The 24,458-nt window shown below is 46.2% G+C and overlaps 1 protein-coding gene across 2 annotated transcripts in view; it reads right to left on the minus strand.

The window, feature by feature from the left end:
- Positions 1–1,232: 1,232 nt before the first annotated feature.
- bach2b (BTB and CNC homology 1, basic leucine zipper transcription factor 2b) overlaps positions 1,233–24,458 on the minus strand; it is a 122,965-nt gene continuing 99,739 nt past the window's right edge. For both annotated transcript variants that reach the window (XM_080490291.1, XM_080490290.1), the window contains exons 3-5: positions 20,810–22,321; positions 3,230–3,436; positions 1,233–1,968 (exon numbers count right to left, since the gene is read on the minus strand). In XM_080490291.1, coding sequence (XP_080346417.1) covers positions 1,447–1,968; positions 3,230–3,436; positions 20,810–22,321 — 2,241 coding nt within the window. In that variant the 3' untranslated portion in view covers positions 1,233–1,446. The remainder of the gene's footprint in view (positions 1,969–3,229; positions 3,437–20,809; positions 22,322–24,458) is intronic.

The raw sequence follows: 24,458 nt of genomic DNA on the forward strand, positions 1-24,458 counted from the left end.
GTTTTTATATTGAACTATTATCACATTTCTATCAGATTTGAGATCTGTGGTCCCAAACAAACACTGCGCTATAGAACCAGCATTGGATAACCAGAAGAGGTTCCACCTGGATGTTCTGAACTGGTACTGAACTGGTCTGACCAACGCTTTCCGATGTTAAACCAGCATTGATTGTCTACCAGCTGTTCAACAGTGGTTTGTTGTTGTTTTTTACTGACATTTCACAACCAACAGTAGTTCCAACTATAATGTTCAGATGTTGAAAAGGCGACGACATGACGCCGGACGCCCAACAGTGGTCAAGGCTGGACTTTCAGATGGTAAACAGCATTGGATGTCAACCGACGTCTAACAGTGGGTCCAGGTACACATTCAGATATCCAACCAACATTGTATTTGTACACCCCAAATTGAAGACTTTGAATGTTTATTAAGTGTCCACCCAAGATCCAACCACAATGTTTATATTTCAAAGGACTTCTATAAGATGTTGAACAGTGGTCCCACTCAAACATTAACATATAGAACCAGCATTGGACATCCAGTAGTGGACCCACCTGGATGTTCAGGAACTGAACCAGCACCCATTATCTACCAAGCACCCAATAATGGCCCAACTGTGGTCTGACCTAGACTTTCAGTTGTTGAACCAGCATTGGACACTTACCAGACACCCAGCAGTGGTCCCAAAGTGGTCCCAACCTGACTTTCACATACTGAACCGTCGTTGGACATCCACGAGATACGCAACGATGGTCCCATCTAATTTGCGATATTGAAGTAGTAATGGACGCCCGTGGTGTGTCCCACCTGAACATTCAGATACTGAACCAGCATTGGACATCCATCAGATGTCCAACAGTGGGTTTGGACTGACATACGTTAAACAGAAGTGATCTGAAGGCCTCCCTGACGCTGAGTGTTTGCTGGGAAGAGAAAGAGTGGGACAGAAAGAGGTAGAAGAGATTGATAGAGACAGAGTGGGAAAAAGAGAAGAGAAGTAAAAAGAAAGGCAGAAACAGAGATACCGTCGGTACATGGAGATACAAAGAGAGCTGCTGTTTAGGTCCGATGAGGTTTGACTTGGAGTTGTGATGTGTGACGTATGAAGAACAGAGTCTCCACTGTAAGAGGTTTCTGCCGGGGGCGAGTATAGCACCATTGTAAGGGGTTTGGTGAGGAGGTCCCACTCTGTCTTGGTAAGAGGAGAATACCTGGAGAACAGTATTGCTGCTGTTAAGACAACTTTAGTGTCAACCGTTCCAAAAAAACTAATCAAAACAAAAAACAGACAGCACAAAAAGACTTAAATACAAACAAAGCTTGTTTTTCAGTGAACACTGGCAGAGGCTGACCGTCTCAACAACCCAGAGAGAGGGTTTGTCAGAAGAGTAAAATTAAATAATAAAAAGCAGACATCCAAAACAAGAATACAGACAACCACCACTACTTAGTGCAGTCCTTTCTTGGCTGCTCATCAGTTGTACATTTCTCAGTCATCTCCTGGCAAAAATCCACCGTTACCGTCTGGTTGGAATTCTCCATGGACAACTCCGACTTCGTGTACATGCTGGTGTCCGTATCTCTGTCTCCCCCATTCCTGACGGCCATGTCGGGCTCGCTCTCCGAGGGGCCCGGAGATCCGTGGAAGCTCGGCTCTGGCGTGGCTGAGCCAGAGTGGGAGCCAGTGAGGTCGATGCTGGTGGTGGCGGCGGTGGCAAGGGCGGCGGCAGTGGTTGTGGGGATGCTGAGGGCACGTTTGCTGGGCTCGTGGGCAGCGTTGTTGTTGGCAGTGGAGTTGGCAGGCCGCAGTACAGGACAGTAGTGGTGTAAGGACTGGGCCTGCTCGGGGCTGAGCTGGACGTCCCTGCACACCTCCTGGGACAGGCAGGAGAAGTTCTCCCACAGCTCGCCCATGCACGCCTTCAGTTGGTTCCTCTCCGTCAGCAGCTTCTCTTTCTCACACACCTGCAAACACACAACACATATCAGAACTCACTCTGAAAATTCCTTCAGCCCTTGGGGGGCCCCCAAGTCACTACCAGACCAAACCAGAGACATATGCCCTGTCCACGCGACGCAACGTTTCATGTAACCACATCGTTTGTGGCCAGTCGTCCACACGGCGCGGTTTCTTTTAAAACGGGTTCCAGAGTAGAGAAATTTGAAAACGCTGCCTTGGGTTTGACATGTGGAGAGACGAGACGCACTCTCCGTGACGTTACTTAACAACAACAACAGCGATGATGGGCTATATGCACCAGATCGAGCTGAAGAAGCTACTGATGCTAATCGCTCTAATAAGGCAAGATGTTGGATTTGTTGATTTCTTAGTTTTTGCATCCCTCACGTCTTCTTCTCTATTTTTGGTATATTTCAATGGTGGTGTTACAGCGCTACCTATAAGCTTGGTATATGTACGACATCATGTCGCGTGGACACAGATGTTTCCCGCGTGGACAGGAAACTTCTTAAGAACAGCGGGGAAAAAAGGCTGGTGTGGACAGGGCCATTATTTCTCCAGTGATTCCTGACCGACTTCGGATCCTCCTCCTAGTCAGACGTGGTAAACCTCTAACGGGAGGAGACAAAACAACTGCATAAAGTTGATTTTCCATTGACTGGTGACATATTGACACAGATGGATGGAACACATGTCTTAGCTCCGGAATATTTGAAAGTTTCCTTTTGTAGGTGCCGTTTACATGACAATGGAAATGAGGTCCATTTATGACAGTGGTGCTTGGAGCCACTGCAGCTTTTTCATAACAGCTCCCTGGATGTAACTTTTCATTCATGCTTCTGACAAAACTTTTCTGAAACAAACTTGGTCACTTGAGACATTGTCGCGTAAACAGAGCCTTAAAATAAATGAATGGTCACTCAGAACAATCTGATACTCACAGTCAGTTCAGTTTACAAATATTAATGTAGCTTCTCTTTATGTGTCCCTCTCAAAACCACTTTAAGAGCCATGAAGGGAGGCTTATCAAGGTCACCTGAAGTCAATGACAGAAAACTGTTGGGCTTCCCGTCTGAAGGCTCTCTGGTCTAAGGACCACACAAATGAGATTTGGGACCATCTTACAGGATACCTCAAAACTCTGGGATAGTTTCTGACACTCAAAACAACACCAGACCCTGTGAGAAGCAGCTTTTAACCACTCTCAGGATAATTATCTTAAGATCTTCTGACTTTAGCTTGTGGTAACTAGATGTTCCCACTCACCAGTTTTCTGATCTCACACTCTAGGTTCAGGATGCAGTCGAGCTTCCTCTTGCGGCAGCGCTGTGCTGCAATGCGGTTCTTACTCCTTCGCCTCACATCGTGGATGAACTCCAGCTGCTCCGAGGTCAGTTTGTGCATTTTCACCAACATTTGGAAGTCATTCCGTGGAAGATTTGTGATTTGATCAACTGGGAAGGGAAGCTTGACCTGGGAAAGAGCCGAAAACAACTGGTCAGAATTAAGAAGCCTTGAGTGAGTCGAGCAGCACTGAATTGATCATTGTAAAATTGCTATGTTAGAGATGCCCTGTGATGATTGGCAACCTGTCCAGGGTGTATCCTGCCATCGCCCAAAACGTAAGCTGGGATCAGTGTTAAGTTTGTTGACTAAAACTGTGATGAGAACTAGTCAAAAACCTTTTTCACAGACGAAAACCTAATAGAAATTAAAGCTGCAAACAATGAGCAATGACAAGCAATGATGGAAAGGAAATACTCTGTGGAACAGGAAGAAACCTTTAGAACCAGGCTCAGGGGTGGCGGCTTCCTTCTATTCTGGTTGGGGTGAGGGGATAGAGGAGAGAAAAAGTATAGGACAGACAGACAGATTGGGGTAGGGATACAAACCCCGGTTCAGGTAGGAGGCAGAGAAACAGACCCTGGTTCGGGTAGGAGGCAGAGAAACAGACCCTGGTTCGGGTAGGAGGCAGGGAAACAGACCCTGGTTCGGGTAGGAGGCAGGGAAACAGACCCTGGTTCGGGTAGGAGGCAGGGAAACAGACCCTGGTTCGGGTAAGGGGTAGGGCATAGGGATTCACACCCTGAGTGGGGTTATGAGGTGTAGGGATACAGATCCCGGCCCAGGCATGGGCCAATCTGAAGTGACATTTACAGACTCTTCCAGAAATACATGTGAAGGTAACAACACACACTGAGGTTATTTAGTTATTTAATCAGATAAACCACTGTGTTTCAGCTAAACTTTCAATGAAATAGAAGATTAGTGATTAGAAGATTGACTCTCTGTACTAATATGAGTATAAATATTCAATGTGCTCAAATTGAATCAAATGTGATTTATAATGGTGGATGTAGTATATGACTGGACAAAGTGTTTGTGTGTGAGAGTGAGAGAGATATCTGAAAAGATTGGGCAAGAGATAAAATAATAACTTTATTCCTCCTTTGTTCACCCATAAGTATTTGTTTTAAAGTGCTATATAAATAAAGGTGACTTGACTTATGCTGAATTTATGTGAGATTATCTTTTGTGGAAATGCCATGGTTAGGTTTTTGTTTAAAGATCTCCTATTATACAGCTTTTCAACAATTTCACATGATCTCATTGGTCCAAAGATGTTGTATTCAAAGTTTATAGCCCCAAATCCAAATATGAATATTGGATCATAGGAGCTGCATTCAGAATCTGCTGTGTCTGTGTGAGCTGGACTGGCTCCGCCCACACATGCCCATCTTGGGAAGAGGAGGAAGTACTTCCTCTCGTGGTGCCATGTGCCAGAGCAGAGTTGCCTAATTGTGGGAGGAGTCAAAGGGAGGGCCTACCTTGATTGTGATTGGCTAAACCCCCGATGACACTAAATAGGGTTTGATTTCTGATTGGCTGCTTGGAGCAACACACTTTTAGTCGATTGTGGATTTAGTCGACTAAAATACTTATAATATTTAGTTGAGTGAAACTAGACTAAGACTAATATTGTTTTGAAATGAATTGATAAAATTTATTTCATACATGTGGGAACAAATGAAATTATTCAAAACAACAAAAAACAAAAACACAACAGAAAACAAACAAGCATCACAGAGCAAAGCAAAGAATAAGTAAATAAATAAATAATGTCCCAACGTATCCGAAAAGGAGTAGGACAAAGGCTAAGATTTCAGTATAAAAAGACAAAAACGACATGGCGTGTTACTCAAAAGACAGACTAAGTCTAAGTCAGAATTTGTTGTCAAACTTAACACTGGCTGGTTTGAATCCTGCACCTTGTCACCCTGAACAGGATAAGCAGTTTGGAAGATGGATGGGTATTATGATAGAGAAGTGGTGTTTGGCGCTTGCAGGTTTGAATCCACTTTGGGACTGTGGCTTCCTGGACAAAGCTCCTAGTATGTGGAGTTGAGGTAAACTAGGAATTGGATGCAAATGAAACAAATTATTCCAAAGGCATAAAGTAAATTATTATGTTTTAACAATTGGACTTTTAGTTTGATCTCATCTCGAGACAACCAATAAAAAGCACATCTGTCTTGTCTCCTGCCATTTTTTATTTTTGCTGTTGTGACAGTTTGTACGTTCAACCATAAGATGGCAGAAGAGCTCTCCTTCTCCTCCTCTTCTTCCTCCTCTTCCACTCATATTAACCATGGAACACATATTCCAGCATTGGGGGAAAAAGGTGATCCAAGAAAAGAGTCCCCTTCCTCCATCTGTCCTGTAGCGCCTGGACGTGTGCCAGCCTGACAGATTGAGGGGGACAGTCAACCTCATCCAAATCAGTATCAGTAGTTCTGGGGGGCAGCGGCGAACAGCGAGCAGCACTGTCCTGGCACTGCAGAACAAAAGAAGTGATGGAGAATTGATGCAGGAGTGATTCTGGCAGCCAGAACCCAGAGAAACAATGAGATAACGGTCTCATGCACCTCGATACGACAGCATCCTCCGCTTGGACGTGTTTATTCTCACAGCCTGTGGAGTAACAATGAGACGGCCTCTCTCCCTCAGGTGATGGCAAACCTTATGATAAGCACATCACAGCACATCCACCCCAGCGGTATCTGCCTCCACCAGGGAGCTGTAGCTGGAGGCAGCAAGTGGAAGCGGTGGAGGCATAACAAAGAGCCAGAGGAAGACAGTCAGAGAGCTTTGGCAGAGATGAGAAGAGCAGCAGCTCGTTCTTTCTCCTCTCTCCATTTTCCCCTTCGCTCTCTTTCTGTGGTTGCCTCGCAGGAGAGAACAAAGTCAAAGAAAGGAGGAAGAGAGGAGAAAGTGAAATACAAGCGCTTTGTGGCTCCTCCAGCCGTGTACCTGCTGAGGGCCGGGACACTCCCGGGAGCACCCTGAGGGCTCAGTGGCGTCCACCTGCTGTAAGACGGCCCCCTCACAGGGATCCAGCAAGGTGTCCACTCATGACATGATCGAAATTGCTCCTCCACTGAAGAACAAATCTAGATGTCAATCTCTCTAAGAAGGGTTGGGAGATGGCGTGAGTTTCCTCATTAGAAGTGTGAGCCCCCCCGCCAGGAGCCCTATTTCTCATCTCGGCTCCACATCTGCATGCAGACTCCTAAATAAATAATGATACGAGCTTTCAAGGTCTCACTGGGCTTCTCTCTCACTGCCACTTTGCTGGGGCATGACAACTCCAGCCTCAATGAGCAAAGGGGGGTGGATGAGAGAGAGAGACAGAGAGAGAGAGAGAGAGCGAGCGATGAAGCTGCCAGATGGGTTTAAAGAAGACGCCTCTGTTTGTAATCAGAAGCTTTGTGTTCCGCAGAGCTTCTCCCAGTCTGACCATCCAATGGGCCTTCCTCTCTTTCTCCACAAAATTTAACAAACCAGGCTAAAAGAAACAAGGGGAAAGGGGACGCCGCGACCTTGTGATGCCCCCCCCGCACTACGCACTCCTCATCCACCAGTCACACTGGTACACGAGGGACGGCTAAATTTAACTGCCCCACCACAAGAACCAGTTCAGCAGCACAGCCTGGATGACGGAGTACGCTTCGACTGCTGCCATAAATTCACACCCAACTGTTCCGGATTTAAATCCCCCCCCCCCCCCCCATCACTCTCTTTCTCTGGGTCATTATGCTGCAAATGGGGTACAGACAGAAAAGTAGGGCTCATCTGTTATCAGCCTGACACCGAGCGCCATTAAAAAATAACGGATGTTTCTGGGGCTTTAATCGTTCCTCCACATCTCCTTTATGTGGGACGAGTGACACGTTGAGACGAAGTGGGGGGAGACTGTTCTGTTGTTTCTCTTTAGATGTAATTGTTTGTGTCAGCCGGCGTCACATGTTCATAATCTGTGAATGAAGTGTGTCTAAATGCTCAACTATACAGAGCCCTCTGTGAGGGCCCTTTATCAATGACAGGAGCACCAACACGTCTGTTAATAAAGCTCCGCCTGCATTCCACCGACATCATGGCCAGAGCAGACGCTTCGCTTCTCGCTTCCGCCACACCCTCTTTTAAAATAGCCAACAAGGTATGTGAAGCCCATATCAGATGGAGTCTCCACACAGATGAGGTTATATCAGAAAGTTACTAGGAAATATGCAAAAAGAAGAAAGATGATATGGCGGCACATTCAAAGCAGCTAACATTAGACGAAGCGACGCCATTCATTTCCAAAGGCGAGACTCGCCGTACGTCGGAGGTGCAACATAACATGAATGTTATTACTGAGGAAGAGGAGTGGTGCGAGCTGTGTGATTCATGACACAAAACATCCAACAGCCCAATGTGCACAGAATTTCACTGGAAAGCAGAGATGGGATATTTTAGAACACAATCTCAACCTTTGATCAAAGAAATGATTTATGTTGGAGAAACTGGCAGAATTGGTGCCACACTCACATATTTTGGGAGGGGATTGAGGTGGAATTATGATCCATTTTATCTGATGATTTGCCACTTGAGCTATTGTTCTATATAATCGGTTTTATTCCTTCAGCTGGTGGGAAAGAAAATGTGGGTTGGCTCAGCCACCACCTCCCACCCTCCACCAATAGAGAGAAAGATTAAGGAAAGTGTGATTGCTCCTGTTATTGTTTACCTTTATCTAACTTTACATATTTGACAAGCTGGGGAGATGTATTAATTTGAACTGCAAGTAGAGGTGTATTATTTGTGTCTGGATTGTGTATTTTTACATCTTTCCTAACCCCTTGCTGCTCTTTAATTGATTTATCTTTAAACTTAGTATGAAATTCTCCTCTTGGTGTGGGTTTAGATGATGCCATGTTAATCACGTTGCCGAATTTCATATTTGTTTATTATGTGTGTTTATTGTGTATTTTTGCATGTAGTTTAAATCCAAATTTGTAAACAAACAAACAAACAAACCCAATGAAGCTGTACTCATTAATTATCATAATTAAATTAGTGATGTGGTTCAATAGCTCAGTAGGTTTTCTTGTTTCAACAATAAATGATAAAGGCAATTTGCAGAGACAAGAATCACCAAAACACAATTAAACCGGGACAAAGTCTAAATGAATGAGTACTTTAGGGACCACAGATGTACGGATGTACGGACAGACTAACGGACCAACTGATGGACCGACTGACTGATGGACTGACCAACTGACTGACGGACTGACCGAATGGCTGATGGACTGACTGACCACCCAACTGACGGATCGACTGACTAACGGACTGACCGAATGGCTGACTGACTGAAGGACCGAGCGACTGATGGACTGACTGACGGACTGACCGAATGGCTGACGGACTGACTGACCACCCAACTGACGGATCGACTGACTAATGGACTGACCGAATGGCTGGCTGACGGACCGAGCGACTGATGGACTGATGGACTGACTGACCGAATGGCTGACGGACTGACTGACCAACTGACGGACCTACCAACTGACGGATCGACTGACTAATGGACTGACCGAATGGCTGACGGACTGACTGACAGAATGACTGACCAACTGACTGACTGACTGACGGACCGAGCGACTGATGGACTGACCGACGGACCGACTGACTGACTGGCGGACCGACAGTTAGATGCTCTTCCTCCCACTAACAGATGTATTGCACCTTGAACTTGAAGGAGTGAACCAGTCATCAGACACACTGGCCAGGTAACACTACACTAACAGCTCTGTGCACCTTAATGTCAGGTTAAGAGAGTTCCCTCCTGAATGAAATGTGAAAACAGGGAGGAAAAGGACTTTATTCGCTGTGTGAAACTGAGCGACTGTACAGACTCATTTTTACTCTCCAATCATCACCTGTCCTCTGGCACTGATTTCTGCTCCTGTGATGTTTGAAAATGATCCCGATGAAAATGGTCAACCTCAGATCCTTATTCTGCGTAACACTTTTCTCTTATCAACTCCAAAACCGTGTGTGATCCTTTAATGTGCACTTCATAATCCTGCATGTGTTTTAAATGCAAACTTCATTGTTCACCTCATCTCCCATGCTTGTAAATGGGATTATAAAGCAGCATCGAGCGTGCGTGTCACGAGTTAGATCTGAATGACGATAACATTTAGCGGGATAATAGTAATTATTGTGTCTCTGGGGTTGAATTGTAACAGTCCTCATCTATAAAACCTAGCGTAGGATTCCTGCTGAAAATGGACGTGCGCCTAAAAGCTGACAATGGCGTGTGCCAAAATAAATGTTGATCGGTAAAACCATGCGGATGTACATCTGCAAGCACTTTCCTTTTATAGATCACGTTCCACCTGGAAGGTAGACAGTTCAGGCCCCGCCCTCAACAGTCCACCTGGAAGGTAGACAGTTCAGGCCCCGCCCTCAACAGTCCACCTGGAAGGTAGACAGTTCAGGCCCCGCCCTCAACACGCCCACTTTCTACCATAAATGGTCAATACAAAGTTCCTCATCAATATTTTTACATCTTATTCAGCCTGTTGATCGCCGGCATTTGAGGCTAAATCCTGGAAGAAAAGATGAAGAAAAGGAATTTTACAGAGAGAGAAATAGTGATGGAGGATGTGGAGGTCAGGAGATGATGGAGGTCAAGAGATGGTGGAGGTCAGGAGATGATCTTATCTGGTGTCACAGTAGTGGAATCACTAATAAAAGAAAAAACAAGCGATCAGCAGCTCGTCGTCACTGATGGAAATAGTGAGAGAGTCTGAGAGAGATCAGCAACTGTAGAGGTGGAGGAGAAGAGTCTGATCTGAGGGTGGAGGCCAGAGCAGAGTGACACCATGGAGGAGAGTGGCAGCATGAAGGAGAGTGACATCATGGGGGAGAGTGACATCATGGAGGAGCGTGACATCATGGAGGAACGTGACATCATGGAGGAGAGTGACATCATGGAGGAGTGACATCATGGAGCAGAGTGACATCATGGGGAGAGTGACATCATGGAGGAGAATGACATCATGGAGGAGTGACATCATGGAGGAGAATGACATCATGGAGGAGAGTGAGATCATGGAGGAGAATGACATCATGGAGGGGAGTGAGATCATGGGGGAGAGTGACATCATGGGGCCAGATGAGAGTAACATCATGGGGGAGAGTAACATCATGGAGGCCAGAGGAGAGTGACATCATGGAGGTGAGTGAGATTATGGAGGAGAGTGACAACATGAGGGCCAGAGCTGAGTGACAACAAATAGAGAAGAGTGACATCATGGGGGCCAGAGGAGAGTGACATCATGGAGGAGAGTGACATCATGAAGGAGAGTGACATCATGGGGCCAGATGAGAGTAACATCATGGGGAAGAGTGACATTATGGAGCAGAGTGACATCATGGAGGCCAGAGGAGAGTGACATCATGGAGGAGAGTGACATCAGGAGGGTGGAGGAGGTCGTCTGTCTGCAGCAGCAGAGTGTCCAGAGTGCATGACCGTACCAGTGCATCCACACTGCAGCTTTACTCAGGCTGTCACCACACTATTTATGTGCTTACTTTGAAGTTAGTGCCGCCAGGTTCCCCGTCTCCGAAATGTGCGTGTGCAAGGTCCAAAGTCGGCGTATCGGTACGCACTGTTTATGTGGACCTTTAGAAATGAGGCCCCGGATAAATCTTAACTTTCTACTGTTCTCACAGAGAATTAGAATCACTGCAGTGATAGAACTGGTAGAACCACCTGCCCCTGTCAGGCTATCTGCTCAGAGACTGCTGAGGTTTTCATTTCATTTTCACAGCACCTCCACCTCTGAGCCTGGTTCTGCATGTTTCGTCCTATAAAAATGGGAGTTTTTCCACAGTCACTAATGCTTGCTCAACAGCAGCGATTCCATCTGCTAGAAAGGAACACAGTAAACAGAGAAATGTGTGTCATAAAGCGAAAGCACACAGCTCGCTGTACAGGACACACTGTTTGATTGCCAAGATGTTTCTGGGAATTCCACTGCAGAAGCACCTCTGGCCAGCAAAATCAACATGTGAAGAATTTTGCAGATTACCACGGTGGGCGAGCTGGATGCTCGGTGTGTGGAGGTGAACAGAGTTGGCTCTGTGCAGGCCTCCAGCAGCATGGCCGCCGTGTCGGGAGGGAAGGAGCAGCTCTGCTCAGAGCTCTGGAGCCAAACTGTAAAGTGGCAGTGGTACCCCTGATGGAACCATATGTATCCAGGCATTCATGACATATTCAGCCAAGTGAAGACCAGTGTTACCACATTTACCTTGAAAAAGGTAATTACTGATTACTAGTTACTCCTTCAAAAAGTAACTCAGTTACTTTACTGATTACTTGTTTTTAAAAGTAACTAAGTTAGAGTAAAAGTAACATTTGAGTTACTTTCTGCAGCTGCCAACAACACGCCCCCTCGATCTCAACATAAAATTGACAACCATTTTTTTCTAAAAATGAAGTTCTGGTCCCCGCCGGGCCTCCTGCTGATACACATCTAACCTTTGACCTTCATTCTTTGTTGTATTCATATCTGACTCGTGCTTTTATCATTAGATTTTTACTATTACTGGTATTCATTAGTATGTAGTTGTAGTCTGTTGTTGCACTATTTATCCTTTTATTTATTTGGTCTTTGATTGATTGATTGAAACAAAGCGTGAGGCTGTGTTGTTTGCTCACCACATACCTGCGTCGTTCACGACCCCGCCCACATTCTACCGGACTGTCTGTGGTGGGACCGCCACTAAAAGGCTTGGGTAAACAGCACCGCTCTCTCTGGCTCAGTTTGAGCAAGGCTCCCTCTACTGACTCTGGAGGCTCCCTGGGTTACCACCACTAAATCTTTCATAGGCATCGTCCTTGTTAAATATAGATTCAAAAGCCAAACATCCCCCGAATATTCAACTTGAAGAATCCTCCTTGTATATCTCATTGTGCCATGAAAAATTGTTCCCAGTCCTTTTAGTTTTATCTTATCTGCTTCATTTGAATGCACTTATCGTCACAGTTCCAAACCCGTCTATTCCATCCGCAGGGTCTCCCTCAGAAGGAGCACTTCATTTCCAGCTGACACTGATAGATGCCATCATGCTGCTTTCATAAATCACTCGTAATGCCTGAGGATGAAAGGGGACCGTCATTTGAAAGCAGTTACTACATCTTACATGTGCGTGTATCCCGATCAGTACTGCAGATGAGTAAAAGCGTAAAGCAGCTATCAGTATGAATGACATATCGGATTCAGACCGCAGCCACATCATATCTAAACTGCAGTACAAGCGTCTCTGTCTTCATGTGAAAGCAGACAAACTGATATTAAGGTCTCTGCGCTTCCTGTCACACATATTATTTCATGTGCTGCCTGATTTAAAAAACAAAAGAAAAGAAAAACCAGCTTGTATGGAAGTGCTGACGTATCAGGTCTGCTTCCTCAGTCCTCCCACTCACTGTCAGATCAATATTTGCACCACTGCAGCCAGGCTACATGCTAGAATGAGCTGAACGCCTCCACAGTGAGCAGGAGTCGGAGCCCCGGCAGATGAAGAGCGATGAGACAGACTCGCAGCGATGCTGCTGCTGTGTACGTGATATGACACATCCTCACATGCTGCTGCTTGGAGTGGAGTGGAGGCACTCCAGACGTCCTCCAACACCGTTGCAGCAGGGTGGCTCCACGGCACGAATTAGCAGCGATCGCAGTGATTGTGCACTTCGAGCTCCTGCTAAAGGCGCCAACATCCAGAAGAAGATTTGGTGTAAACAAGCCTGAAGCCACTTCACATTCGTCACACTGAGCAGATCGTCACACTGAGCAGATCGTCACACTGAGCAGATCGTCACACTGAGCAGATCGTCACACTGAGCAGATCGTCACACTGAGCAGATCGTCACACTGAGCAGATCGTCACACTGAGCAGATCCAAGCCTGAGATGTTTCCTCTCATGAGTGTTGGGATCTGACAAGACCACAGAAAGGTTCATTTCTAACGAAAAACAATCTTCATTTGTCCCTGAGCCTCTCACCTCAGGGGGGGCCTGTTGCCACTGCAGCCCCATGCATGCAACCCCCCCTCTTCTTCTCCTGAACCATCAACTTGTTCTTCTTCTCCTCCTCCTGAACCATCACCATGTTCTTCTTCTCCTCCTCCTCCTGAACCATCCCCTTGTTCTTCTTCTTCTCCTCCTGACCCATCCCCTTGTTCTTCTCCTCCTCCTGCTGAACCATCCCCTTGTTCTTCTTCTCCTCCTGCTGACCCATCAACTTGTTCTTCTTCTTCTCCTCCTGACCCATCCCCTTGTTCTTCTTCTCCTCCTGCTGAACCATCCCCTTGTTCTTCTTCTTCTCCTCCTGACCCATCCCCTTGTTCTTCTCCTCCTGCTGAACCATCCCCTTGTTCTTCTTCTCCTCCTGCTGACCCATCCCCTTGTTCTTCTTCTCCTCCTGACCCATCCCCTTGTTCTTCTTCTCCTCCTGACCCATCCCCTTGTTCTTCTCCTCCTCCTGCTGAACCATCCCCTTGTTCTTCTTCTCCTCCTGCTGACCCATCAACTTGTTCTTCTTCTTCTCCTCCTGACCCATCCCCTTGTTCTTCTTCTCCTCCTGCTGAACCATCCCCTTGTTCTTCTTCTCCTCCTGCTGACCCATCAACTTGTTCTTCTTCTTCTCCTCCTGACCCATCCCCTTGTTCTTCTTCTCCTCCTGCTGAACCATCCCCTTGTTCTTCTTCTCCTCCTGCTGACCCATCAACTTGTTCTTCTTCTCCTCCTGACCCATCCCCTTGTTCTTCTTCTCCTCCTGCTGAACCATCACCTTGTTCTTCTTCTCCTCCTCCTGAACCATCCCCTTGTTCTTCTTCTCCTCCTGACCCATCCCCTTGTTCTTCTTCTCCTCCTGACCCATCCCCTTGTTCTCCTCCTCCTCCTGCTGAACTCAGCCAACCACAGGTAGCAGGAGGAGCTACCAGCTCCAGGAGCAGCAGCTTCTCTCCAGCCTGGACAACAACCAAACTCCTTCTTCAGAGAGGTGAAGGAAGTGGTACCAACCACCTGGGTGAGAACCTGAGATCAGTTCCTCCTGATGCTCTGTACAGATGTTTACCTTGATGAAGATGTGCTGCTTCTACTACAGTGATTGGGTTCTATTGATATTAGATTCTATTACAGTGGTTGGGTTCTATTGATATTAGATTCTATTACAGTGGTTGAGTTCTATTGATATTAGATTCTATTACAGTGATTGGGTTCTATTGATATTAGATTCTATTACAGTGGTTGGGTTCTATTGATATTAGATTCTATTACAGTGGTTGGGTTCTATTGATATTAGATTCTATTACAGTGATTGGGTTCTATTGATATTAGATTCTATTACAGTGGTTGAGTTCTATTGATATTAGATTCTATTACAGTGATTGGGTTCTATTGATATTAGATTATATTACAGTGGTTGAGTTCTATTGATATTAGATTCTATTACAGTGGTTGAGTTCTATTGATGATGATATTAGGAGTAGTTAACCTGTAACACTAGAACCACGGTGAACCTCTCTGGTTGTCATTAGATAAAGCTCTCCACTAACAAGGAAACAGAGAAACTGTGTCCAGATAGAAACTTCCAAAGAACAGAAGTTCTCTTATGCTCCACTGAGTCCCTGTTTACACCAACGTCTTCCCTTCTGCTTTGTCTGTTCATGAGGATGAATGCTCTGCGAGAACTGAGAAATGTGTACATTTTCTAAAGGTTGTCGCAACAAACTTAGTTCTGTCAAAAACAAATTTAGAAAGCAAAGTGCAGAACTCCTCCACTTAAGGTTTCTGACCAAATTCAGTCTCAAAGTGGACATGATCATTTGCATCGGATGAATTTCATGTTTTTCTCCTCTCAAGTGCAGAAGCAGCACAAACGGGTCAACCAGAAGGTTATGAAGTCGCTCTGTACCACTCTGGCTCCGGGGAAAGAGGAGCGTCCTGCTTCTGGCTAACTACAGTATGAACACCACACAGACACCTTTAGTCACTTTTAGATAAGCTATAAATAGATATAGTAAATAGATAGATAAACCAGCCCTACTGAAGACAGTCCAGAGCTCCTGAGATTTCAGTCACATGATATTTTACCCACTTTAGCTAAAGATTACATCAAATGATCACTGCTATATAGTTAAACAGCAGCATGGCTTACCACTAACCCCTAAACTCGCAAGAGGTTGTTCTTTTCGTAAGTTTGAGAATTGGCTGATATCCGTGCTGCGACTGCTCTTCGTAGTTTATTTCCCGTAAGACAATTGTCGGAAGTTGTTTGTGATGCAAACAATGATTTAGCCTTAGCTCGTTACCAAAAGCTCCAGAAAACACAGCTGTAGATTTCATCAGATTTCCCACTCTCTCAGTGAATTCAGCCAAAGCTCCAGTTATATTTCCATCCCGGCAAACTGAACGGTCACCTGTTATTAACTTTAGTCACTTTCAGCTCGTTTTAGCCTAAAGCTTCTTTTATTCCTTTTTTCTCATCACATGCGACTTTCTTTGAAGAGCCCTTAAGTTATATCCACCATCACTGTGTGGGAGGTTATTCTGATTTCCATGATGGAGAAAAACATACTGCTGTCATAGCAAAACTCATTTACTTTGTGGGAGTACATGGTACAAGTACACCCATACATCCTCTCTCACAAAGACTCACGTGGGTCCAAACTTTCAGGAATGAAGGTGCAAAGGTTTCTGATGATTGTGTGTGAAGCTGCTGATAGTTTCCACATTGAGGTGGCTTATATTGGAGAAAGAGTCCAGAACCACACAGCAGGAGCAGTGCCGTTACCTCAGCTCACTCCTGGTCACAGCGTTCTGTGCTTTAACGACTTCCTTCCTGCTGGGGACTCGTTGTGCCCCGGGCTCACAGCCCCGGGCCGCGGCTATTTTTACCCTCCCTCCACTGATTGCTGTCCCCCGTGTTTGTTTTGTAGGGAGAAGCATGAGGTAGCATTTCTTCCACCCAAAAAAGCCAAAGCAAAGCAGCTAAATGCAGAGGTCCGGTGTTTGGCTGCAGAACCCCAGCAAGGTGTAGGGCTTCAGGAGGAAACGTGATCAGCGGTGGTGGAAGCGAATGCAGAGACGTGACAAAGCGCCTTCGCAGCTGACAAAGGGAATTGAAATGTCTCTTCTGTCTTCTTTTTTTCTTTTGGGGGCTCGGCAATGGCAATCAATCATGCAACAATTTACAGCCCTGCATTCAGCGAGAGCCCTTCAAAGGCTCAAACAAGTTGATGGCGATGGGTGTTGTGTGCCACGCTGTGAAGGTACTAATTACACATTACAGCTGAGCCGCTTGATCTCGCAGCTCCGTTTGCCGACTGACTCTTTTTCCTGATTTTGGTTTTTTTTCCTTTAGGAAAAAGCACAATCCTGTCATGGAGCTCCAACCCATCGCTACACCGGCTGGCTCTGAGAATCTCATCACCATGGCAACGCACCATCTCTCTCTCTCTCTCTCTTCTTTCTTTTCTCCCCCCGATGCACTCGGAGCAACCCTCTCTACCGAGCTCATCAAAAATGATTCTGTTACACCTCCAGCACACATAGACGAATATAATATCAGAGAAAGAGAGCGAGGGAGAGAGAGACAGATAGAGGGAGAGGGGGAGGGAGAGCTGTGCTAATGTGGCACTTCTCTGACTCAGAAGGTCACAAGTTCAATTCTGCTACTGCGAACATGCCGCGTGATGTCAGCGTCGACACAAAGACGTGACATAAAATGTGTGCAAGATCTATCTATCTATCTATCTATCTATCTATCTATCTATCTATCTATCTATCTATCTATCCATCCATCCATCCATCCATCCTGATTCGCATGCATGCATGCACACACACACACACACACACAGTGAGGGGCGGCATAGCTCGGTTGATAGAGCGGTTGTCATCCAATCGGAAGGTTGCAGGTTCAATTCCCATCTCTGCCTGTCTACATGCCGAAGTGTCCTTGGGCAAGACACTGAACCCCCATTGGAGTGACAGCGCCTTGCACGGCTGCAGCCTCCAAGGGTGTGTGAAAGGGTGAATTAGATTATAAAGCGCTTTGGGGCTGTTGTCAGTGCAATATAAGGCTCTGGCGCATGACGCAGGCTCTGACGCAGTCTGAGTGCTCAGTCTGCGCTGTCACTACAATTGGGCGGCAAGTGGTGGAGCGCAGAGGTGTGGAGTGGAAACCTCACACACAGGGTGGATGACGATTTTGACATCACACAGACCAAAGTGGACTCTGCGCACATGCAGACAGTATGGATCGGCCAATGCTCTCTGTAGCTTCTTATCTTGACCTGAATCATCCAGACTAAGAGTCTAACCCTGAACTTATCCAAACGGTGACCTTTTGCCCTAATATCACATTCTGTGGGGCAGTTATTGAAATTCCACAGCCGAGAGTCTGATTTCAGGATATTCAAAAAACATTATGAGCAAGTTCCACATAATATGTTAAAAGGCATGACACAGACCAAAATTCAATCATAAAGCACCTTTCTTACTGTATAAAAAAACCTCTAAATTTAATAATTTCTCTCAGATTTTTGTGAAATAATTGGCTCCATGTCATTAAGAACCACCTTCTGATGTAATTTAGCCCTAAAAGACGTATGTTACATGTATGTTGAAGCCTGCAGTTTTATTTGTTGAGTGTTTACTTCAGATACTTTTTCATAGTTTATTCATGATATTTTCTGCTGGGTGAGAAGATGAGGCCCCATTTACACGACAGCATTTCACTTGACAACACCGTTAAATAAAGTGTTGCGTTTCCACTGCAGCAGCGGACACACGGACAAAGATGTCGTTAGAATGCCAGGCCATGGGAGGGCGCTGTTGCTTCTTTTTGTAATGAAAACACACAGACATGTTTGCAGAGAGCAATGTCCTATAGACGTGAACGGAATCGAGAGTACCAGACATTCGTATAGACAGACGACGAATCGGAAGCTATTAGGGGTGAGTCTCAACTATGAAACTACCAATATGCTATATATAACTGTAAAACTAAAATAAGAAATACTAAAATGCTGCCATGTTTGTTTACTGATGTATGAGCAGAAGGAACGATTTACCGCGGGGGGAGATGCGCGGGGGCAGATGCGGGGGGGGCAGATGCGCGGGTGCAGCGCTCTATAGCCTCCGGCACTCTCTGTTCAGGGGGAATTGTGCCCATGTTCCACCTTAGGAGCTGGTGTAAAACAGTTACAGATGTAGTGGATCCGACCACCGGTGTCGTGTAAATGGAGCCTCCAGAAGTGAAGAGCGTTTGGCACATATACTCGTTTTCACTGTTGTGTAAGCGGGGCCTGACAACGATGCAAGTGGACCCCCCCCCGTGACCTGGACTGGACTGTACCTGACTGGCAGGCCGCAGTGCGTTCGCCTGCAGGACGGTGCGTCAGGAAGTGTGGTCAGCAACACCATGGTCCCTCAGGGGGCCACCCTTTCTTCACCCTCTACACCACAACTTCAGCTACTGCACGGACACCTGTCACCTCCAGAAGTTCTCTGATGACTCTGCAGTAGCTGGATGTATCAGCGGGGGATGAGACTGAGTCCAGTACGTCTCTGGACAACTTTGTCATGCAGAACCATCTGCAGCTCAATGTGACAAAGTCATCAGGAAGACCAGTGACGTAGTGGGGTGGAGATGGACAGGATGTACAGGAGGTCAGACCGAGGTCCATCCTGAACAATGACTCTCACCCTTCATGATGTCCTGGTCAGCAGCAGAAGCACCTTCAACATCACACTCATTCCTCAAAAGTGCACAACAGGGTGCCACAGGAGATCAATAAGACTCGATAACCTTGTAAATAGTGTGTGTTGTGCTGCTTGTTAAGCTCACTCTGCTCTGCTCCACCATCACTGCTGAGCTTAACTTTGTATATGTGGGCAATTTAATGAATATTACTTCTTTAACTTTACTTAAACTATCTGTTTCATTTGATGTGGTGCTAATTCAAAGAATTAGACCGTCGTGAGACAGGTTAATTTTCCCCTTCTCATGATGTGCTATTGCAATAGTATTCCTGCTCTATTGTTATACAGGTGAAATCAAGTCTTCATTACAGAGTATAAACCATACTGCATCCCATCAAACCCACCAAACCAACTTCAACCCACTGAACCTGCCAAACCCATGGAACCGAACAAACCTCCCTCCACGTGAATGTTGAATGGCCTGGGAAACTTTGATTTTAAATACCTGGTAAGTATTTATATATATTGCGTTAGGGATGACACTGGTAATGTTACATTCATCTTCATTACAGCCACAACAAATGTACCAATATTGTGTGACTAAATTATTCATAGTTTTAACTGTAATTCGTGTCAAAAGTGAATTCACATAAATCCTTCTGACATGCAGATTTCCACTGCAGCTGCCAGACCCACATTTTAAAAACTGCTTATGTAGTTGTAGTAGTAAGACTGCAGATACACATGCAAGTAAATACAATATACTAAGAACATAATGCAAATTTACTGCAAGCATTTGTACTTTTTCTGTGTGCAAAGCATTTCCACCTGAGAGCAGCAGCCTTTGCCAGTGAGTTGTGAGAAGTGCAGATGAAAATTTTGATCATTAAACTGAGCAAAGCGCAGTGCTGTGCGAGGCCACGCTGCGATTCTCTGCCAATTGATTTTTATTGTCTTTCCCTCAGGTTGGAAATGCACTCATTTCACTGTTATTACACCTGTGCCATGCCCGCGTCCAGAAATAGCCAGGTCCCTGACTGATCTTTAAATGGTAAACAACAACAGTCGGCTGGTCTGCAGCTTGGAGGATGTCTGCCCCGCTGGATTAGGGCAGGGTGATTAGAGGATTGGCTATTCATCCTTGTCAGCACTGTGGAGCAGCGTTATGGTCCCGTCATGAGACTGAGCTCAAGCTCTCGCCCACTCTCATTCCAACTCTGCTGCAGTTGCTGCCATCGGATCGTAATGCCTGCAGAGCATCGCTCACACCCCCTTTTGGGAGACTGTACACACACGCTGAGAAGAAGCAAATGCATATTTGTGGAAGGAGTTAGATATGTGTGTATCTGTGACAATGAAATGAGTTAAAGCTGGAGCAGAAGGTGGAGGAGTTGATCACTTCCCTGTTTTGGGAATATCTTGACCCTTCAAGAATCAACTGTAGTCCAAATAACTGCACCACAGCCTCCGACATTTAGATTGTCTCTGTGCATTTGGACTCTCATAGACTCATTACACAGCTCTCCAGCAGTGCAAGAAGCAGATTAATAATATCAAAGCACATCTTTGCCCTTTGGTGGAGCTGTAAATCTTGCAGTGAATGCTCCCGCTTCAATTACATGATGATTTAATGACTGCTAATGCAGACCTGGAGAGCAGGCCACTGTGATATAATTAGCCATGGCGGAATTGAATGTGATGGCTCCATTATGTGCTACAAGTTAAAGACAATGTTTTACACTCACCTCTGGCCCTCGCTCCTGCACATGGCAGGATTCGCTGTCTCCCTCCGAGAAGGAGCCTGACTCATCGCTGGAGTTGGTGCCATAGGACTGCTCGCACTTGATCTTGGGCCGCACCTGATTGAAAAGGGCTTCCCCGCCTAGGCTTTGCTCCTGCTGCTCCACGTTGAGGCATCGTGCCACATTTGAGCACGGCGAGGAGGAGAACTCGAACTGGGGTAGGCTGCAGGGGGATCCTCCACTGCCATCCTCTGCGTAGGAGTATGAGGAGCAGGAGCTGGAAGTCCTGGTACGCGTCTCGCAAGGCGGCGAGCGTGGGCATACTTTGATTGGCACTGGGCAGCTGGTGTTGGGCCGTGGGCGGCACAGGACCGGGGGCTCGGAGGAGGTGGTGCTTGGGGAGTACGTCTGGGAGGAGGGGAGGGACTGGCTGGCTCCTGCCCACAGGCCCTTCGTCATGTGCTCCGAGAGCTCCATTTCCAAAGAGTTCCCACCAGGGTAGGAATGCGCTGGAGTTCCCAGACGGTTGCAGGCCCCTGAGGAAAATATGACACTACGGCGGTCTAGCTCAACTTCCTGTTTGCAGACCCCGTCACAGGAAGCAGATTTGAGGGACAACCCTGCAGGGAAACCGTCCACCTCCTTTGGGGATGTAACAGACAGATCCAGCTCCCCAGTGAAAGGCCTGAGGTCTTTTTTGTGATCTCCCTGAGAGTTTCCTTTGTCCTGGGGGCAGACAAGTCTGTTGGTGAATAGCTGCTGTGATGTGTTGGGCAGACTGGGGACCTCCGCCCCTTTCTTGAAGAAGGCTCGGAGACAGGAGGGAGACTTGGTTCTCTTGGTTCTCTCCACAGACATGGGGTTGTCCAACTCCATGGCCGTCGTGTTGTCCTTATCCCTGACGTCCTGCTCGTCCCCTGACAGGCACAATGAAACAGTCTCTTCCTCTGCCTGTGGTTCCACTTTGATCTGTGCCAGAGGCAGTCGGCCCTGACCCGGCACCGCTCCACTAACGCTGCTCTCCTTTAATGTGCTTGGAAAACCTGAGGTACTGGTGTGTGAGGAGGTGTCATTATTGTGCTTGTTGCAAGCCCATTGGTATTTCCTGTACTTGGGGCATCGAGGCAGGTCTGACGCTCCATGTCGATCAAAGTCCGGCCGGCTGTCCATGAAGTTCCCGGGCATCGCGTTCGCTAGCCGATCGTCGTCAGGGCATTGAAAGGAGGTAAGAGCATCTGCGCAATGCCTTGCCTTCGGGGATACCGGCCTTTCTGCTTCAGATTGCATGCTCTCATCCTCTGAGTTGTTCGCCTCTGCTGTCACCTTGTGGCAGAGCAGCAAGCTGTCTTCCTCGCTACGCAGCTGGGCTTCCAGAAAGCGAAAGCACGAGTCCTCCAGGTTGTGTATGCGCAGGAATTCGGCACAGCGGATGACCTCCTGGATGTTTTCTCTGCTGAGTAACAGCTTAGCGGTGTAGGCAAACTGCAACAATGGAGCGAATCCCCTGGCAGTGACCTGCAAAAAAACAGGGAAATTGCCAGCATTACCATCAGCACAGCCATTGTTCAGAGCACTTGGAGTGTGGTGAAACAAACCGACAGCTCCAACAACCATAAACTAACAGTGTAAAGTAGCGGGTGATCTTTTTTATCGGGTCAGCGCTGCACATTCTGCACAGCAGTAAATAAGAACTGGTGCTGTGGGATGTGGACAGGTTGTGTGTGTTATAACAGCCTGTTGTGTGTAATAACAACCTGTGGGACATTCCAACAGTCCACCACTGTCTGCTCGGTGGTTATACCACTGCTTCTGCCAACACCCACTCCTGTCGCTGCTCTGTGTTAAAAAAAAACCTCGACTGTTCGAGGGAAGACGTGGAAGTATGTAGAGTGTGGATTCATACTCAATGACATGAAGGAAACAGTGTACATTAACCATTTACTGGAACCATATTTGATCACTTTTGCAGTTTTCCTGGTTCTTTCAAATTGTTCATCGTAAATATCTGGCAAACACTCAGAGGTGATGCGGATGTGTTTCTGCCATTTTTCCTTGGTGAAGCACAATTTCTTCCCACTTGAATAATGACTTTAGTTTGAAATAATAATAATCAAATGAACAATGTTTGAAGGTAAATGATTGAATTATTCAATTCTCAAATCCTTTAAAAATCCTTTGTTCAGATTTTGGGGTTGAATTTTGCAACTTAATGTCGATTGTCAAAAAAGGGTGCAGAGATTTAATCTTAGTTTTAGGTTATCAATTCATGTGATATTTCTAGAATTCTATGTTCAAACTGGCACAGAGATCAATGTGAAGTCTCTGGAAGTTTCTTCAAATGTAATTGCACTTTTCTGTTTTGCTCTGTAGAAATAACAGAAGACTTCTATAAAAGATGGTTAAAGCAAAGAGAACTGTATTTACACTACTTACATGTCGGCACCCTGACTGTCCTCTTCCTGTTTGCTGAATTCATTTGGGAAAGCACGAGAGGATTTCTGATTTTCTGCATCTTTATGTTGTCAGTGATCAGTAATTCTGCTTTTGGTGGATGACCTTATATGGAACTGCAACACTTCAGGAAAACCTTTTCTTTTCAAATGTTTTTATAGCAGTCTTCATGATGGGGATAAAATTGAGATGATAAATCTGGTTTGATAGTTTTCAAACTTTAACTGTCCAAATCTAAAGGTTCAAATCTGAAAGGTTGGATAAGAATCAGAGATTTCTTAGAAAATGATCAATCTGATGGCTTATTTGAAGCCAAAAAATGAGAAGTAACCTTGTCTCACAAACAAAGCGTGAAGGAACTGAATGAACTTCACAAACTGCTCTGATTCGCCATAAATGTGTTGGACAGACGAGCTGAACTCTGAGTGCTGAGATCAGTTCCCGGCACTACAGCCTCACTTTCTGTACCAGTGACCTGCCTCCTCAGGTCAAGTGCCTGCAAAGTCCAACGCTTTGTAACACTGCAGCTTATCCCCGTTGTGACCATGTGGCGCAGGATGATAGAGGGAAGCTTTCCATTTAGACTTAATGCCAGATAATTAGGTAAACTCCTGAGCCTGCAGAAGCCTGGCCCACCCTGTGCGGCTGCCGACGTGGAGTTCGCAGTGCGAGGAGCTGGCTTCGGAGCTGGCGTTTAGAGATCAGCGTGAGGTTCATGTTGGGCTGTGCCCGCCACTTTACTCAGACTATGAGCATCCGATCCCCGCAGCTCTGTCCGCCTTCATTCTCTGCCACAAACACTTTAGTGTTAAGAGCTGCTGGGCGGAGGAGGAACACAATCAAGTTACACACACAGTAAAGGTGTGTGAACAGATGCAATTACAATGGATTGGCTGTTGGTGTAGGACTGCCTGCTTGTCTACAAAGCACCTTTTCAAGCTGACTGATGTAAAGTCTCTCTTACAAGACTGAACAAAGACTCGCAGATGTAGAAGATGAGCAGCACAAAGTGGTTTTAATGAGCCTGCTGTTTACTGATTGTTTTGCTGCCTTTGTTGGAGGAACACAGAGATGAATTATCCAAGGTATCCAGCATAGGAGCACTGCAGCAACTTCCAGAGGGCCAGCAGTCTCCCTGCTAGACAGACCACTAGGAAAACAGGGTTTTCCCCTCCGAGGTAATCAGGTTTCAAAAACCACA

The sequence above is a fragment of the Lipophrys pholis genome (genome assembly GCF_963383615.2).
Source record: "Lipophrys pholis genome assembly, chromosome: 21".
Lineage (NCBI taxonomy): Eukaryota > Metazoa > Chordata > Actinopteri > Blenniiformes > Blenniidae > Lipophrys > Lipophrys pholis.